This window comes from Pipistrellus kuhlii, unplaced genomic scaffold, assembly GCF_014108245.1.
Source record: "Pipistrellus kuhlii isolate mPipKuh1 unplaced genomic scaffold, mPipKuh1.p scaffold_m20_p_6, whole genome shotgun sequence".
Lineage (NCBI taxonomy): Eukaryota > Metazoa > Chordata > Mammalia > Chiroptera > Vespertilionidae > Pipistrellus > Pipistrellus kuhlii.
Genome location: NW_023425562.1, coordinates 70503585 through 70523225, shown reverse-complemented (window position 1 = coordinate 70523225; position 19641 = coordinate 70503585). Strand labels below are relative to the sequence as shown.

The 19641-nt window shown below is 39.3% G+C and overlaps 1 protein-coding gene and 2 long non-coding RNA genes across 8 annotated transcripts in view; 1 reads left to right on the top strand and 2 right to left on the bottom strand.

Annotated features, from left to right (window-relative positions):
• The window catches only part of NAA20 (N-alpha-acetyltransferase 20, NatB catalytic subunit), a 44144-nt gene extending 25339 nt beyond the window's left edge, over positions 1-18805 (bottom strand). The window contains exons 1-7 of one of the 6 annotated variants that reach the window (XM_036418985.2): positions 18636-18803; positions 11765-11789; positions 11278-11326; positions 8113-8179; positions 7326-7461; positions 2189-2334; positions 1206-1702 (exon numbers count right to left, since the gene is read on the bottom strand). In XM_036418985.2, the coding sequence (XP_036274878.1) occupies positions 1617-1702; positions 2189-2334; positions 7326-7461; positions 8113-8179; positions 11278-11326; positions 11765-11789; positions 18636-18660 (534 nt within the window). In that variant the 5' untranslated portion in view covers positions 18661-18803 and the 3' untranslated portion in view covers positions 1206-1616. Of the gene's footprint in view, positions 1-1205; positions 1703-2188; positions 2335-7325; positions 7462-8112; positions 8204-11277; positions 11327-11764; positions 11790-18635 lie in introns of those variants that run through there. The other 5 variants (XM_036418984.2, XM_036418986.2, XM_036418983.2 and 2 more) reach the window with 5 other exon arrangements.
• Positions 10452-11750, top strand: LOC118708048. Its single transcript, XR_004984449.2, has 2 exons — positions 10452-10957; positions 11202-11750. It is a non-coding gene; the product is annotated as an uncharacterized LOC118708048 (long non-coding RNA).
• LOC118708049 lies at positions 12148-13096 on the bottom strand. The gene is made up of 2 exons (XR_004984450.1): positions 13066-13096; positions 12148-12325 (listed from the first exon to the last, which is right to left on the bottom strand). It is a non-coding gene; the product is annotated as an uncharacterized LOC118708049 (long non-coding RNA).
• Positions 18806-19641: the final 836 nt, after the last annotated feature.

The following is a 19641-nucleotide window of genomic DNA, read 5'->3' as shown; positions in this document are numbered from 1 at the left end:
CAAACTCGCTGGACAAGAGTACCAGTAAGTATCTCTGTGTCCTACTAAGCTAAATGAAACAATAGCACAAGGAGGATAATAGCATTTGGATGATACATTGCTCACATTCTCAAGCAAAAAATAATTGCCTTAATTAACTGATCTGAAATTGTTTCCTTTAACTTGGCCTGTATTTCTTAAGCCTGTCTTTTCTTGCTCTGTTGAATGCCCAGGTTATTGAACTAGAACTATGTATCTCTAAGACTGTTTTTCACCTGCAAGGAGAATTAGCAAATCTATTATCTGCAATTTTAATTGGGCAAATTTATTATTGTTTGCAATAAATGTTACCCACAGGAATAAAAGCTAGTTAATATTACTAAATTGTATTTTGAAAATAAGGTAGTTTGATTTTTTTTAAGGGTAGAATAAAACAGGACTGTTAGGATAAAAGGCAACCATTTTCAGTCATTGGACCAGTGTCAGCTCTTGGGGGTCAGGTTCTGTCAGAACCTAGTCAGTGAGGAGGAGTATTTGTGATTTTAACATCCTTTGGCAAAGTGCAGTGTCAAAGGGTGAGATGAAAATAGGCCAAAATGCTAATCAAAGTGAGTGATTATAGAGTCTAGCTAAAATTATGTTTATGTTGCATGTATGCATAAGAAAAAAAATCTGATCAATGCAAAATCAACACTTACTGGGAAGTACCAGAGTGTAATGCATGAAGGAAAAAGTTATTCATTCTCGATCATAAAAGGATTCATTTCTTGTTCACTCTTTCAACTCTACCAAAATAAGTCCTTTCAAAAGTAACAGCTCTTTAATAATCATTTCTGTGGGGTTTGCTTTAGCTACTTCTTTTACTCTTATGTTTTCAGATATTACATGTGATGAAAACTATACATGAAAGTATGTTTTGGCCTATGATCTAGTTACTACATGACCTTTAGAAATTAAGTTCTTTTTCCCCTATAAATAAACCTCATCTTTTTATAATTTGAAAGGCATGATTTAAGCAAAATATGTATTAAAGGATCTAGAATAGTATTAGAACAAGTAACTGGGAAGAATTTATTTTGAAATAAGGAAGCTTCAGTGTGCTGGTCAGGGACTGTTTTAAGTATGCATTTTTAAAATGTTTTATAAACATAAATAAGAATCATATCCTAAATGATGCTTTCTCTTTAGTTTTATCAACTTCCAAAAAACATTTATAGTCAACAGTGTACTTTATTATACATCTTAGATTTAATATTTCATATATGGTTTTAAAGCTTCAATCAATAGTTCAATACAAAATAAAAAAAAGTTATATTTATGTAGCAGTGGTTCTCAGGCATAGAATTTAGGAGGAGATTGGGGCTTTTTTCCTCCTAGCATATAGTGAATATTATGAACTATGATAGTAGAATGTTTCCATCTGACTTAGCTGCCTTTCTGACTGAATTTTATTACAGTGGACAGCTTTAATAGGTATGATGATGCTTCCTGGAAACAAGGAATTAAAATATTTTCTTGAAGTCTTTAAAGTACTTTTAAATGAGTACTTTTCTCTAACAGAAGTCTAATGTCATCCAATGAAAATAATATTGTCCACAAAATATCTGGAGCATCAACCTAAGAACCACTGCCCATGGTTATTCAATATCTTCAGGTCTCACAGGATGAGGTAATGGTATGATGGATTTCTTCTCAGTGTCTCTGGAAAGTGCTTTCCTCATATCTGTTAGGAAGCAAATTTAATTTAAGTAAGTACCCAAATTTCAAAACATTTTATATCAAATTTAAAGTTCCCATAAGAGGTTTTGTCCCTTATTCTAACATGCACCAGAATCTAAGGGAAATATCTTTATATAAGTGAGACTCAATCACCAGAAACCAGAGCTAATAACCAAAGCCCAACTGGGATTCAGCTCTTCATACAAATGTCCTTTTGACAGAATCTTAGTAAATAACATAATGAAATCCTAAAGTAACATAGTAAGACAATAACATAGTAACTAGCCATTGGTTAGTTAATATAAGCTAATTAGTGGTAGGTTCCTAAAGGCAGGCTCAAGGAAATTTAAATATTATAGATTGAATTTAAAGCATTATGTCCAACAAATGATTATTTTAAGTTTATTAAAATAATTAGATATTTCGGTCGGTAGAATGAATGTGAATGTTCAGCTTTCTCTTTGGGATTCTGCCAGAGAAGACAGCTTACCGTAAGCATCCTCGTCAGGCTCCCCGTTGCTGGCTGAATAGTACTCGATGACAGTCCTGTACACGCTGTAGCCCAGCTGCTTGTACATGTTGACGGCAACTTGGTTAGATACTCTTACAAAGAGATCAACAAAAAATCCACCTTTTCTTTTTTTAAAAAAAGAAAAGAAAATGTTATAGTGTGAGAAACCATAGGAAAAAATAGATACATGCATTTTTAAAAACAATGCTTGCTTTTACTTTGACTACTTCCCATAGAAAGGCAGTAATAGGACTTTGCAGATGATTTCATCACAAATCAATTTAAAAAAAATATATTGCTGAGGATTAATAACTACTTCATTGCATAAAAGATGACTTTGCATATTAATATTTCAAAATTACTGTTTTATGTCATAGTAATTGACATGCTCATTTTATCAGTTAGTCATACAGTTCTCAAGTCTACAGCTAGGAGTGTCATCGATGGCTCGTGGGGGTGAACACTTCTTCAACTTTAGATAATGCCTGTTTCTCAACTTGCTGTTCCCCTTAAACTCCTACAGAAATGGGTAAGACTCCACTCCAGTACCATATTACCAAGGCTTTTTGCATCACACTTTGTTTAAAAATCTTACAGTATAATAGTATCTGAAGGACATTAATTGGCATTTTGGATTACTAACAAGGCTAAATATATTTTTGGCAGCCATTTAGATTTCTTGTTCTGAAGTCTCTATTGGTCTCTGACACATTTTTCTTTTTCCTTCCCTATACTATAGTTTGCTATGTGTTCTGGATATTCAACATTGTGTAACGGATGTAACAAATCTTTTCTCCAATTTGCATATCTTTTTCCAATTTGTGGCTAGTCTTGTCGTTATTCTTATGTATCCTTTGATGAACAAAATCACGTCAATGAACTTGAATATATCAACTTTTCCTTCACAGCATTTTTTTTTATTTATGGCTTGTTTCAGAAGTTCTTTTCCACTTTGAGCTTAGGGAGATGCTCTCTTATATTAACTCCAAAGGGCCTGTTAATTTTGCTGTTCACATCTAGGTTTTTAATAAATGTGGAACTGATTTGTACATAGTAAGATAGCAATCTGGGGAAAAATTGTTTCCCATATGGATATCCTATTGTGCCACCACTTTTACTGAAAAGTGTATTCATCATTCAAGACAATGGCCTCCTCTGATGTATGTAAAAATTCATGTATTCCTGGATCTGTTTCTCATTCTATTCCACTGCTCTAGACAACTACTCCAGTCCGAACACACAGTCAGTCTTACTCATTACAGGTTAATGTCTATGATACTAAAAGGGCAAATCCACCTATTTTATTGTTCAGGAATATATTGCCTCTTTTAGGCTCCTAACATTCCTCTACGTTTCAGAATCAATGTAAGTCCCATAAAAAAATACCTGAGATATTTTTTTACTGCAATTACATGGATTTCTTGAACCAATTACCGGTTTACTATATTAATTCCTTTATGCACTTATCCTTGCATTTAGATCAGTGGTTTCCAACCTTTTTTTTTTTTTTTGGCATGCCCCACCTAAGAATCTTTAAAATCCTGATGTCCCTCCTGTAACATAATTCTTATTATTCAAAAAGTGAACTCTTATTCATGTGGAGGAAGCCTTAGAGGCCATTAACTTGGATCCATGAAAGAGAAAAAAGAACAAAAGAACAGTTGAAGTATCAAGGAAGAAATCACTAAGAAATTATTTTTTTAAAAAATATGAAATATGAAAAAATAGCAAATAAATTTTCAAAACATATAACTGAAATGCATAAATGTCACAATATATACTTATACACTGTATATGAGCCCCCAGAACCACAAAAAATTGTGTTGATAACTCATTCTTGAATTGCCTTCCTTAAAAATCAAATTGCTCCACTTTGGGAACCACTTATTTAGATGGATATTTAATGTGTCTCAAAAGTTTTATCAACTTCAGAGATCTTGCAGCTTTTATTAGATTTTTTTCCTAAAGGTTTAATGCATTTTGATGCCACTGCAAATTGCATCTTTTTCTAAATCTTATCATTTGTATAGAAGTCAATTGAATTGTATACTGATGTTAAAAATGGCACACTGATGTTAAAAAAATACTCAAAGACTTTTTAAAACATGCAATACCTGACTTTTAGTCAGGGATACTGACATTTTCCCTTAGATTGTCAAACAACATCAGCCAACACAACAATAGTCATCTGGTATGAATGAATCAAAATTAACTTTTTTTTTGGTCAGATCAGCAAAATTATATTTTTTGTGTGCTGTAGAATTTTAGTAGTTTAATATGTGCCATATGTGCCATGAAATGAAAAAAGGTCTAAACATTTACTTGTAGTTTCTTAATGAGTATCCTGTCTGCACAATCGTATCTTTGCAAAGTAAGTTTGTTTTTTCCAATCCTCTTTATTTTTCTTGGTTTACTGGCACTGTCTAGTATTTCTATTGTAGTATATTACTAAAGTGGGGCTTTACTACAGGTATCTTGTCCCAGATTTTAAAAGAAAAGCTTGCAATGCATCACCACCAATATTTACTACTTGTTTTGTTTTGTTTTCAGATACTCTTTTCAGTTTAAGGAAGTTCTCCCTTTCTATTTCCTAATTTGATCAAGTTTTTAATCATGAATGAATATTGAATTTTATCAAAGCATTTTTTGCATTTACTTATAGTTCTCCTTTAATGTATTACAGTGGTGGAATATACTTACAGATTTTCTAATGTTAAAATAACCTTCCCTTGATACAGCATCCTCTTTATGAATTGCTGAATCCATTTTACTAAGATTGTACTGAGATTTCTGCACAATAGACCTTAGCCCACAAAGCCTAAATATTTTACTATTTGGCCGAGAAAAAAAAAAAATTGTAGACCCCTGTTCTATATCCTTAATCAGTTTGTCTTATTGTCCTATTAGAAAAACACATGTTTAGGTCTCCCATTGTGGTAATGATTTGTCTATTTTTCAATGCAGTTTTGCCAAGTGTTGCATTTTTACTTACAATATATGTCCCTGAGTATGTAAATAATTTTATTATTACAACTTCCTGATGGATTAGATCTTTTATTAATATGCAGTGACTCTCTTTAAGCTGGTAATTATTGAACTATACTGTGATAATTGTTTAAGTATACCAGCTGTCTTTTAATTTTTATAATTTAAAAAATTTCTTTCAATCTTTCTATATCTAATCTTTATATATATTTCCTGTAAATACAGTCCTAACAATATTCTTTTTTTTCAATTTTATCTCATAACACAGCATGAGATCTTAATAAATTGTAAATGAGCAGTACATTATTGCTGACTATAGGTACAATGCTGTATGGCAGACTCGAGCTTTTTCATCTTATTTAACTGAAACTTTATGCCCAGCCCATGGCCACCACCATTCCACTCTTAGATACCTCATGTAAGTGGGATCATGCAGTATTTGTCTTTCTATAACTAGATTATTTCACTTAGCATAATGTCCTCAATTATTGGACTAATTCGACTTAGTCTATTAACGTTTACTGTTGTAATTAGTGAAAATATTTGATTAACAGCTACCATCTTAATTCATGTTTTTTATTTATTTTGCCTTTTTCTTCCTTGTTTTAAAGTGATTTGTCATTCTATTTTTTCCCTACTTGTTTGAAGTTACATACTGTTTCTATTTTTAATGTATACATGTATATACATGTATGGATGGATATTGGCATATACACACACATCCATACAAATAAAGATCACTTAAATCTTAGGTATTCTTAGGGACTACAGTTGATTTCCTTTTTGGCTATCACTATTTCCTCTTCTCTGAATGAACTTCAGAGTTCCTCTTGCTACCAACCTGGCTAAAAGCATTTACAAGCCAGGGTTATTTTAAAACATCAATTAAGTGTAAAGCAGAGTACTTCTCAGCAGCTATACCCTTTATATATACTTTTAAGCATTTAGAGTTAAGGGGGAAATGGCAGCTTGACAACTGGTTTGACTTACACATCTCATCTCTTCTAGAATAGGTTGGCAGGAGGGGTTCTCTCTTTAATCTCACTTAATAAGGATGTTTAATATTTACAATAGCTCTTTTTAAAAGCAATAATGTTGCTCTGGTTTGGCTCAATGGATAGAGTTTCGGCCTGTGGACTGGAAGGTCCCAGGTTCAATTCTGGTCAAAGCATGTATAATATCTCGGTAGGGGCACATTCCCAGTGGGAGGGGTGCAGGAGGCAGATGGTAGATGTTTCTAACTCTATCCCTCTACTCTCCTCTCTGTAAAAAATCAATAAAAAGCCATAATGTTGGCAGTTTCCCAAACTGCTCCAGGGCGCCCCAAGGTGCCTAAAACTCATGTGCTGTAGGATATTTCAAATGTTCGGGGAAAGCACAAACAAACCTTACATATCAGACACTAACAAACTACTATTTTGATGTAATTCAAGAATACAACATTACTTCATGTTACATTCCTTTTGATGACTACCTTTATCAAGCCAGATTTTGGGTATTTTCTATGATTAAAAAAATAAAGTACCACATGAAAACGAATGTGAAACAGGGATGCAGGTGGTTGTATCAATCCATTCCAGGGTTTGAAAAGGAATACAATACCAACAAGAGCACAAATCTCATTAGTCGATAACCACAAGGAAAAAAAAAATATTTTTTCTTTCAATTTTTTTCCTCCCCGTAAATAGCTACTAGTGTGTTAGGGCATAACTGCTTAAGACTCAACTTTTTCCTTTTGGCCAAGGGGCACTGTGAAAAAAATCAGTAAGATGCCAAGGGCAATGTTAACAAAGAATATGGGAATATATGGGAATATCTCCCATAGTGGCAAGAGCAGTAAAAAAAAATTTTGATGGCTAGTATAATATTTGATTCCACCAATTACCCAGCTTATAAGCCTGTGGCAAGCCACTTGTTTTGCTTTAATTTTCTTCGGGCAAAATATGGACAATACCATTCTGAGTATGTTACAGAATTGTTGTAAGGACTACTGGAGGCTAAAAATGAAACTTCTGTAAGTTGTAATGCATTAAATTTACTCAGCCTGAAGGAAAAAGGTCTTATAAATGTTCACATAGAGAAAAATCAAATGATCACGGCTCATAAATTGTTAGAAAAATAAAGATCTCACCTTTCTGAAATTTCCTCTAACAACTCCATAAGTTTAGCAGCCAAACCAAGGCGTCGAAATTCTGGAGCAACAGACAGAGCTGTGACATGCCCATGCCATTCTTCCCTAGCAACAGAGCCTTCTGCTTTACCCATAACTGCCAACAAAAGATTGCATTCATTAATAAACACAGGCTTACACAGATAGAATTACTGTTTGGTACATTTTTGGTATAAAGGACACTAATGAAAAAATTTTAGTTTTTAAATCTTAAAGTCATCTACCTAATGGTTAATAGTGCTTTTATTTGAATTTCACTTGTTAATGTCATGCTAAATCTAGTTGTAGAATCAGAATTAGAAAGTTTTTTTTTAAAGAAATGATATACTAAAAACATAACTGATTTTGAACACAGAACCAGAATATGTATTTTTTAAAATACCTACATTTTACATAGGTATATGTGCAGGTATACATGTATACTTAACAGACAATCCATAGCTAAGTTTTTGTTAATAATGCTACTCAATGAAGATGCTATAATACTTGTATTATGTGTCATAAACTATATAGAAACATATAGTTTGAAAGATCCAAGAAGACTGACACCGTGTTCGGTTGGTTCCCTGCTATATCAGCTGGTCCCAGCATAATGCCTAACAAAGAAGGGATCACTGAGTTTCTAATGGTTAAAAGAAACATAGACATCGTGTTTATACTTTCAATTCTTTAGCATTCTAAACCAGTTTAAACCCATATTAAAATCTTAACTCCCTATCCAAAATAGTATTGGTGGTATTATACTTACTATAGCCCATTAACTCTCCACCAGGTGCCTCTGCAACAATGAAATACTCTGGCCAATGGGCAAGATACTGTAAATAGAAAGGAATCCCATACTAGATAGAGTCTTGTTAAGGAGTGTGAAGAGACATGGGCAGTAACAAGTAATAAATGGGATAAAGTTCCCCTTATTAAGGATATTGTTACTTTATCCCCAGCTCTATATATAGTATATTTTCTATAATTGTATCATTACAGGAAATATTTAGGTTAGCACTAATTTTTTAACAATGTACCTGAACATACCACCTCAAATGTGAATGGAGACCTCACCATCCAACAGAAAACTGAACCAGGACTCATTGTATCTAAATCTCTGCATAGCCCTTATCCTCACCGGATATTCTTATTTGTTTAAAATCTGTCTTCTCTTAAACTATGAGTAATGTTAACTCTATCCCTGTTGCTTCATACATAGATGGCTCAGTATGTTTATTTTTCCATAATTGCACTGGAAAATTAATGACTACTTTAGCTTCAGCTCTGAGACCGAATTTTTAAAACAAAGTACTTTCTAGTTTTTTATTGGTAAATTATGAACTGGTATAAATTTGTACAGTTCATGTGTATCAACTGTGGCAGAGGTGTACAGATTTCTATATTTTTGGATGAGAAATTTATTTAATAAACTGTTTATCTTGGAAAACAAAACAGTAAGTACTTCCAGAGGCAACTTAGCAATTACCCAGTTTTCCCTTCCACAGACTTCAATTCTCCATTTTTAGTTATGCAAATAAAAGATGACTTAAGAGTGAATGCTCATTACTTAACTCTTCAATCCTGTTCTCCTTACTAATATGTGCTCATTCCTATATTTCTCCTTAATGTCAGCTTGCTGATGCAATTCCATGAAGGGACATCATCACTCATACATATTTTTAAGTTCCTGGAAAACCTGTTTAGTAAATTCTTCAAACTCTCCTCTGAAGGACAAGCTTTATTTTCAATACTCTTCAAACTTAACCCCTAAAATGACAGGCCAGCCAGTCTTCCTACCATGCAACCTTAAAACACAACCATAACTGTCTCTCCTCCAATGTGCCCACTCACCAATCACTAGGAGCTGGTAGGTTACTTTCAAATATGGCTTCACCTGGATTATGAGACTTTTACTGTAAACTTTACAGGTAACTGGAAGCAAACCATGTAAGTTAATATGCATCCTAATACTTTCCCTTACTTTGTGGTGAAAATTTGTGTCATTCAAAATCCTTTTACTTTTTTTAAAACATGGAAAGGTCTTTAATAGGTCCTAGTTTTTAAAATATAAATGAAAACTTCGGAGTTTCTTTTCTTTCTTTTTTTTTTTTTTTCTCTTCCCACTCAACTGTTTTGTTTTTTTAATAACATAGCCCATTGAAACTAAAAATAATAAAACGGGCCGAGACCGGTTTGGCTCAATGGATAGAGCGTCGGCTTGGGGACTGAAAGGTCCCGGGTTCGATTCCAGTCAAGGGCATGTACATGGGTTGCGGGCACATCCCCGGTAGGGGGTGTGCAGGAGGCAGCTGATCGATGATTCTCTCTCATCGATGTTTCTAACTCTGTATCCCTCTCTCTTCCTCTCTGTAAAAAATCAATAAAATATAAAAAAAAAATTATGTCAAATGTCATCACGAAATTAAAATGATTGTTGTCTAATTCAATTTAAAAAAAAATAAAAAATAAAAAAATAAAACAAACTACCATTAGTTTTTACTGCTATATAGTATTCCACTGTGTGAAAAGACATATTACCTCTTGAAAGTGGATGTCTAGGTTGTTTCCACTTTCTCAAACTTTTTAAAATCCTTTATGAATAGAGATAAACTTAAGTCATTTCCTTATTGCTATGAATGAATATTATCCCCAATTTTTAATAACAGCAATAAATATTTTTGTAATGACATAACTAAGGGGTTAACAAACATTTTCTGTAAAGAGCCACATAGTAAATATTTTAGGCTGTGTGGTCCATATGGTCTCTTGCAACTACTCAAACTGTGAAGGCCATGGACAAAGACCATAGATAATAGAAAATTAGTAGGGCTGTGTCCCAGTAAAATTATTTAAAAAAAAAAAAAAAAAAAAAGGCAGTGTGTAAACTTGGCCCTTGCACCTTAAGTTTGTCATACCCTGACATAATTGCCTCTCTGGCTTATTATTTTCTGCTTCTAGGAATTGTAATTACTAAGTATTACATTGCCATCCTCGCCGGTTTGGCTCAGTGGATAGAGCATCAGCCTGTGGACTGAAGGTCCCTGGTTTGATTCCCGTCCAGGGCACATGCCAGGATTGACGGCTCGATCCCCAGTGTGGGGCATGCAGGAGGCAATTCTCTCTCAACATTAATGTTTCTCTCTCTCCCTCTCTGAAATCAATAAAATAAAATAAAAATTTAAATTACATTGCCCAAGTGGCTTTCAAAAAAATGTTGCAGTTTATGCCATCACTGGCAATTTATGAGAATGTTCTTATAACCTTGCCCTCATCAGCACTGAGTTTTATCTCTTTTTTTTAAATTCTAGATATTTTTAGTAAGACATCACAATTTGGTTGTAATTTGTATGTCTTTTGACTGGCAAGACTGAACTCTTAATATGTTCACTAGCCTCTTATATTAAATGATCAATTAATATTACCCCTAACCCAGAAATACAACTTTGTGTTTTAAGCCACTCAGGATGTGGGGATTGTCTGTTAGTGTGACATAATCCAGAGTACCCTATCTTCACACATCCTTGCCCATTTTTCTATTGGGGAACATGATACTGCTCACTGTTACCCCAAATCCTTTCTCCACTTTAGTAATAAGCCCCAATTTAAAGTAGGTACATTCTTGCCAAAACCGGTTTGGCTCAGTGGATAGAAAGTCAGTCTGCGGATTCAAGGTCCCAGGTTCGATTCCAGTACATTGGTTGGGGGCATATCCCTGGGGGAGGACGGGGGAGGGGGTGTGCAGGAGGCAGCTGATCGGTGTTTCTCTCTCACCGATGTTTCTAGCTCTCTATCCCTCTACCTTCTCTGTAAAAAAAAAAAAAAAAATCAAAATATATTTTTAAAAAAATAAAGGAGGGACATTCTGGGACTCTTAAAGCTACATAAATGAGGCAGGTACTGATCAACAAAATGCAGCGAAGGGTATTTTTACCTTCCCCTCTGTTGATCCTCCTGCCAGGAACATGGATGTGATGTATGCTTTGACAGCCATGGGATAGGAAAGCCAAGACCACCCTGGGAATGGCAGAGTGGTTCAAGTGCAGAACCTGGTCACTGGTGACTACATGAAACCACCACCTGCCCTGGACTGCTCGTCATTTCCAGACTTCATTCACAACACACAAAAGTAACCCATCTTGCTGAACTCGCCCCTTTCTGTTGTGTACACCCATACTACCGAGGGGAAGCTGGGCAGGGTAGCTGTATTGTTACAGATTTATGAGGTCACTATATTAGCAGCTTGTTAGGCAGGTTTAAGACAGATCTTCCCAGTTTATATAATTGTTTTCAATGTTTCTTATGATGTTTCCTGATCTAAGGCTTTCAAGTTTTTCAGTACTGGTCTGTTTTTTTCCTTTGTTTCTCTATTTTCCTTTTAGTAAGCCTTCATTTAACTTTTTTTTTTTTTTAAAGGATACAGTTTCTGTAAGTGGATCCAAGTTACTGAAAGAAATGAGAAATGACAGTAGTAAGCAGTGTTTACAAAACCAGTTTAAGCCCATTAAAAATAATATGCACAAGGAAATCAAAACATGCAAAATCCATTTTAAAATCAACTTCAGGCCTCAGGAGGATTGTTTAAATTGCCTAATGGCCATGTTGCAAAATGACAGTTGCAAAAATGTTACTGTGGTAATGAGAACTTTTAAGATCTACTCGCTTAGCAATTTTTAAGTATACAATACAGTATTATTAGTTATACTCATCATACTATCCATTATATACCCATGACATTTATTTTATAACAAAGTTTTGTACTTTTTAACCCTTTTCACCCATTTCGCATGAATAAACTTTTTAAAAAAAATTTGTAGTATGTAACCACAAAAGACCCCCAAAAGCCAAAGTAATCCTGTGACAAATTAACAAAGCTGGAAGTATCACACTCCCTGACTTCAAAGAATATTATAAAACTACATATCAAAATAGTATGGTATGGGTAGAAACACAGATAGAGACCAATGGAACAGTGTGGGGGGCTGTTCCTCTGTTTTCCGCAACCTGCACAGAAAGGACAGATTCCTGAGTGGAGGAGCTGGGGATTAAGAAATTAAAGAGCGAGCCGAAAACGGTTTGGCTTAGTGGTAGAGCGTCGGTCTGTGGGCTGAAAGGTCCCAGGTTATATTCCGGTCAGGGGCATGTACGTTGGTTGCGGGCACATCCCCGGTAGGGGGTGTGCAAGAGGCGGCTGGTCGATGTTCCTCTCTCATCGACGTTTCTAGCTCTCTATCTCTCTCCCTTCCTCTCTGTAAAAAATCAATAAAATATATTTTTTAAAAAATGTATTCTGTGCTATGCTTCTTTAAAAAAGAAATTAAAGAGAGGAAAAAAAGAGAACAAGACACAGAAATAGATTCAAGCTGGGATCCAGGTAGAGGGCTGTCACTCTGATGGAAGGACAGTCAACAAACCACTACAGACAACACAGGGCATTTATTTCCAAAGGGGGGGGGGGGTTTAAGGCCAAAGAAGTTTTGGGTGTGCCAGGTCCTATTCATTCCCTCATTCCTGGGATTTAGCATATCAAGACCTGGATAAGTCAAGGTCCTATTGGTTCCTCATTCCAAGCACATGGATAAAGATAAGAAATCAGTACTTATAACAGTCTCCCACATTTTGGGGAAACTTGTTCACAGGGCATGGCTCTGCCTACCCTAGAGTTCAGCTAATGGTAATTAAAGGTCATCCATGTGCATTCCCAAGGGGCCCTCTACAGAACAGAACTGAGAGCCCAGAAATAGACCCAGACATGAAATTCATGCACTCAGGAATGGGGGCTCCCTCAGCCCAGCCTGCACCCTCTCTTAGTCCAAGAGCCCTGGGGGGATGTCCGACTGCTGCTGCTGCTGAGGTGGAAGAGGCTCCCACTACTGCAGCTGTGCTTGTTAGCCAGTACTGGCTTCTGGCTGAGCAGTGATCCCCTGTGGGAGCGCACTGACCACCAGGGGGCAGCTTCTGCAGAGTGTCTGCCCCTGGTGGTCAGTGCACATCATAGCAACCAGTTGTTCTGCCATCAGCCGAAACTGGCTCTCAGACATCTCCCAAGGGGTCCCGGACTGCGAGAAGGTGCAGGCCAGGCTGAGGGACCCCACGGGTGCACAATCGGGGCCAGGGAAGAAACATAGCAAGGCATGTCTAGCCCATCTCGCTCAGTCCCAATTGCCAGACTCCAACAGCAAGCTAACCCAGCGTTTTTCAACCGCTGTTCCGCGGCACACTGTTGCCTGGTGTGCCGTAGGTGCAGACAAGACAAGTATTTTATAATTTTTCACTATTTTATTTACTTAATATTTCATAATAAAGTAATTATAAAATACTTTCTTTGTGTTTATTTGATTCCTATTCAAGAGAATTACTTTATATATAGTCAATATAGGCACAGAGTTAAATTTTTTAATATTTTCTAATGGTGGTGTGCCTCGTGATTTTTTTCATGAAACAAGTGTGCCTTTGCCCAAAAAAGGTTGAAAAACACTGAGCTAACCTACCAGTTGGAGCATCTGCCACCTGGTGTTCAGTGCAAGTCATAGCGAGCGGTTGAGCAGCCTTAGCATATCATTAACATATAATACTAGAGACTCAGTGTAGGAATTTGTGCATGGGTGGGGTTCAGTGGGAGGTTGGCCAGCCAGCCCACCCCAATTGGGGTTCAATTAGGGCAGGGCCAGCCATGGGAAGAGACTGGACAGTGGGCCGGCAAGCCCCACCCCTGAATGGAGTGAGTGTGTGTGTGTGTGTGTGTGTATGTGTGTGTGTGTGGGTGGGAGGACTAATCAGGGGTGGAGCTGGCTGGGGGAGGGGCTATGGGAGACTGGCCAGCCAACCCCACGCGATTGGAGGGTGTGTGTGGGGGGTCAATCTGGGGTGGGGTTGGGCAAGGGGGAGTGACTGCAAGAGATTGGGTCAGGGCCAGCCTGGGGGAGGGTCTGTGGGCTGACTGGGGTGGAATATGCAGATCAGAGGTGGGACCGGCTAGGGGAAGGGACCGCAAGAGGTCATCCCCCCTACCCACCACCACCACCACCAGATCGGGCTGGTTCGATGGCCACAGTGGGTATCATAGCAACTGGTCATTCCGGTCACTGGCTATATATATATATATATATATATATATATATATATATATATATATATATATAAAATGCTTTGATTGGTTGAAAAGCCAACTGGATGACTGGACATTTAGCATATGTACTCCTCTTGAGTATTTCATTTATTTGATACTATAAGTCATGCACCTGATTAGTTTATTACTAGAGCAATACATTTTTAAAAGCCATTTTTCTGTATGAACTTGCCAATATCATTACCACAGAGAGAGGATTGTAAAGTAGGAAGAAAGTGATGTTCGGTTGTGGTGTTACCTGAACTAGCAGTGTGAAGGCAGGACAATCAGCCAAATTCTACGGACTAGGATGGTGTTGCTTTGGGAGCATCCACACTTACGTTCTTCATATGTCATTATATTGCTAAAGATAAATTATCTCACCGTGTCTTATAAATAATGCATTTCCCCAGATATACCATAAAGTTATGTGATGTATTTGAAAAAAAAAAATAAAACACTTTATTTAAAAATAAAATGTAGTAATAAGAATGGCATTGTTTTAACAATTTTACAGATCTTTTTAATGTCTGGCCTAATAGAAGACCAGATTCTCATATCTGTCTGTTATACTTGCTGTTGTAAGATGACACATCTGGAAAACTCCACCATGCATCGTGAGAGAATGAGAGTGCAAAAGGCAAAAAACCATCTCAGTGTTATCATAAAAATAGCTCTGACCTTGCAAAGCCCCAAAATAATGTTGAAGGGCCCCAGAGAATCACCTGCTGTAAACACATTCTCTCCTCTTGCCTCAACTCTCCAACAGGCCACCTCCTTCCTGGATCTCAGCTTCTTATTTCACAAAGAAAAGACAACAGTAAGAAAAAAGCTTCAGCATGTTCCCTCCACTGAACTCTTACTTGTTCTCCTGTAACCATGCTTAGAGTTCCGTTAAGCAGACCCTACTACCTGGCAATTCCTTAGACCTGCTCCTGCAATTCTCCACTCCCTCTGGAAGAAGTGTACAAACCTCCTTTACAATTAGCCACCAGCAGCTCTTGACACAGTTCCCCACTCCTTCCACCTTGAGTACTCCCCTTGCTCAGCTTCTATCATCCCACCATCAGGTTTTCCTCCCCCAGCACCAGACCACGAGGTCTTCACTCAACACTTGATGCCCTAGGCCAGGCGTCTTCAAACTGCGGCCCGCAGAGGAGTCTGATCCGGCCCGCCAGGTTTTTTGGGCAGTGAGCGCAGCCGAGGTGTTACAGTAGGAATTAGTAGTTCATATAGTCCGGCCCTCCAGCTCTCTGAGGGACCGTGATCTGGCCCCCACTTTAAAAAGTTTGAGGACGCCTGCGCCCTAGGGCAGTGGTCGGCAAACTCATTAGTCAACAGAGCCAAGTATCAACAGTACAATGATTGAAATTTCTTATGAGAGCCAAATTTTTTAAACTTAAACTTCTTCTAACACCATTTCTTCAAAATAGACTCGCTCAGGCCTTGGTATTTTGTGGAAGAGTCACACTCAAGGGGCCAAAGAGCCACATGTGGCTCGTGAGCTGCAGTTTGCCGACCACAGCCCTAGGGCACCATCCCAGAGCCTCTTTTTCTATCTACACTCACTCCAGCACTTACATCCCTAGATTCCCGGTTTCAATACCATCTATAGAGTGTTAACCCCCAAATTTCTATCTTTGGCCCAAATCTAAACTTAAAACTTCTATGCCCAGCTGCCTGAGTTCTCCACCTGGGTATCTCAGTGCACTTGACAGAGAATCCCAAGTCCTACGATGGCTTCTCCAAGATGTAACCCTTTGACTGTGACCGAGTCCCCTCCCACTCCCATTCGCTCTGCTCCAGCCACACTGGACTACTCTCTGTCTGAACGGTATCCACTCACTAGTCTCTCTGCCTGGAAGTGCCCCTGACCCTAACACCCACAGGACTCACTGCCTTTTCCCTAGGCATTTCTCTATGACACCTTCCCTACCACGCTACCTGAAGTAGAATCCTCACTCACCTCCTACTTCCCTTTACTGCTCTCATATCTCCTTTGTACTGGGCACTAAGTTCTGCATGTGTTTTCTTACTTTGTTTTCCTCTCTAAAATGTAAATTCCCTAAAGATAATGTTTTATCCTGTTTCATTCACTAGTATGGTTCCATAAATAGGTATGCAGATAATTTTCTAAGGATAAACTATTTGTTAAATTAATTCTAATGTTTCTACATCCACTGCTGCTTTCAGTTCTTGCTGCAACACCCTAATCCCGTGATTCTCAGAGTTCTCTACTGAAGTGCCCTAATCAGAGTGAGAAACAGGAGAAAGTGGGAAGGAAGCGGAGTTCCTCTAGGCGACCCTGCAAGCAGTTCCCACAGGTTGAGAACCACTGCTGTAGGGCCTAAGACCATCGGAAAACACAGATATTTACATTATGATTCATAACAGTAGCAAAATTACAGTTATGAAGTAGCATCGAAAATAATTTTATGGTTGGGGGTCACCACAACATGAGGAGGAACTGTATTAAAGGGTCGCAGCATTAGAAAGGTTGAGAACCACCGCTCTAGTGACATACAATAAAAGGCCATGTTAGACTGAATGATTCTTTGAAATGTAATGTTTTATTGCACATCTCATGCTTATTTCCCTTCTCCTCGACTCATCTTCACATAAAACAGTGTTGTCCCTTCCCGGATTTTCAGTTAAAACTGATTCTCCAAGAGGCTTTGCCTTTGCTATTTCTGAAGTTTCAAGGCACACTGTCACCTCCCAGGTCTGAACCACCCAAACCCAAGCCTTTGTTGAGTTGCCGCCTCTGGGCCATCGCCAAGACCTCCTCTGGGGCTTACCTGCCTGGTATAGCCTCCTCTACTCACCCCTATTCCACACAGCTCTGTGTTAAAGGGCTCCGGCTTCAGAGCAGTGATTCTCAAACACCCGAGAGATTGCATTTCCAAAATGTTCCCAGGGACCGCTCGTTAAGAAGCACTGCTGTAGCCAACCTCCTTGGATTAGATTCCTTGATTGGCTCACTCTCACTGCAAGGCCCTAACACCTGGGACAATTCGCTTGCACTCTCAGTACCTTAGTTTGCTCAGACATAAAATGGGTGTAACGAGACTACCTACTCAGAGAACTGTGAGGATTAATTGTTACTACAGCCAGCGCGGGAATCAGCGAGAGCTCCACACAAATTGCCTTAGTTACACAGCTTCAAACAGAGCGTTCTTCCAACAGGATCAAGTGTAAACCCCTCAACAATGGAGATGTCCTTTCATTACACCCTTTCTCTCTGCTACTTAGTTACAGAGACACCCCGACAGGCATCCCGCCACGCCTCAGCTTTCCCACCTTAATTCCCCTTTCTTTCTTCCCAACTTCCTTCTTCGTCATTATCGACATTTTATCTATCTTTCAAACGTGGATGTGGGATTGGTGGGTGGGTGGATGGATGAATGTGGGATAATTGGACAGATGGCTGGATGGATGTAGCAAATGGAGCCAATGTAGCAACATGTTTACTGTACCATCCCGCTGATGTGTCTACACAGGTGTTCAAGGTAACACTGTCAACTCTTTAAATGTTCATAAGTTCACAAACGACAAAAAACTTGCAGGGGGAAATGGGACCTGCCAGTCACATATCCTGACAACTCGCATTGGAAGAAACTGTAACAACGGGGCCTCCACCAGCAGGCCCCCGCCCTGACTGCAGAGCAGAAATGAGGGGTCCAGGCCGGGGCGCCGCTCCAGGAACGGGTACAAAACCAAACCCCGAGCGCGGGAGGACCCGCTGCGGGTGCCTGACCCCCTCGTCATGTCACTCCTTCCCAAGGTACCGCTACCACCACGCGGGCTGCATCACACACTCCGCTATCCGCTGCTGACCTCGCGGCGACCTCCAGGCCATACTTTTGGGGTGTCAGGGCAAGAAGAAGCGGGTCCCAGCCGGGAGGTAGCAGGGCCGGGCGCCGGCCAGACTCACAGGCCGCCCCCACCTCCGCCCCAGCGCAGCCCCACAGCCACCGGAGAGGCCGCGGGGCGCCGGGATGAAGTTGGGGCGCCTCCGTCAAGGTCTGCAGGGCAGTCCGTACGTCCGCCCCCGCCCGGGCCTCGGGCCCTGCAGCCCCCCAGGAGGCACTAGTGGCGGCCGGGCAGGGTTGACTGACTCCTCGGATCCCGGCCCGGGGGAGGCGGAGCCGCCACCAGGCTCACCCAGGGCGCATCTCACTCACATGTTGTTGAAGCGGAACAGGTCATCGCAGGTGAAGGCCCGGAGCGTGGTCATGACGCCGCCGCCGCCGCCGCCGCCGCCGCCGCAGCCGCCGCCAAAGCGGAATCGCCGGGACTTCGCACGCCCCGCCGGAAGTCATCCAGCGAGCGCCCGCCCCGCCGGAAGTCATCCAACGAGCGCCCGCCCCTCTGGAGGGCGGAGAACTTCTTCCGGGCCACCAGTTGCTCGGCAACCACTCAGCGACGCAGCTCCCTCTAGCGGCCAGTTAGGAATTGCCAGCCCACCTCTGTAATGACAATAGGGTTATCCTTCAGAAGCTGGAAACACTTTTATGGGAGCCACTGGAAAAAAATAGATAAAGCAATCACCTAGGAAGGAGACACAAAGCTGCAGGGTTTAGGAAACCAAAGCAGAAAAGCGGGGTTCAGGATCACTTGGGTGCCTTTGGTAAATAAAGAAAGAAGTGGACAGGAAATGGAAAGCTTCTCATGGTCCAGAGAGTCCTATCCCAAAGATGAAAACCTAGCATAGAATATCAAATTGTATAATACGATGTTTGAAAAAAAAGAGAAAAAAAAAGAAAGGTGAAATCAATTTTAATAGTATATTTTATTTTACCCAGTATATTCAAAATATTATCATTTCACATGTAATCAAAGAAAAACTATTAATGGAATGTTTTACTTTTTTTTTTTTGCATAAGTCTTTTAAATCATGTGTATATTTTAAATTTGCAACATATTGCAATCCAGGAGCTAAATTGTCATAAGAAATACATGTTCTGACCCTGGCCGATGAGGCTCAGTTGGTTGACATCACCCCATGCACCAAGAGGTCACCGGTATAATTCCCTGTCAGGGCACAGGTCCAGGTTGTGGAGGGCTGGATCCCCAGTAAGGGATGCATGGCAGCCAATGGATATTTCTCCCTTTCTTTCCCTCTCCCTTCCTCTCTCTGAAAAAAGAAATAAAAGTAAAAATAAAATACTTGTTTAGTATTTATATTTC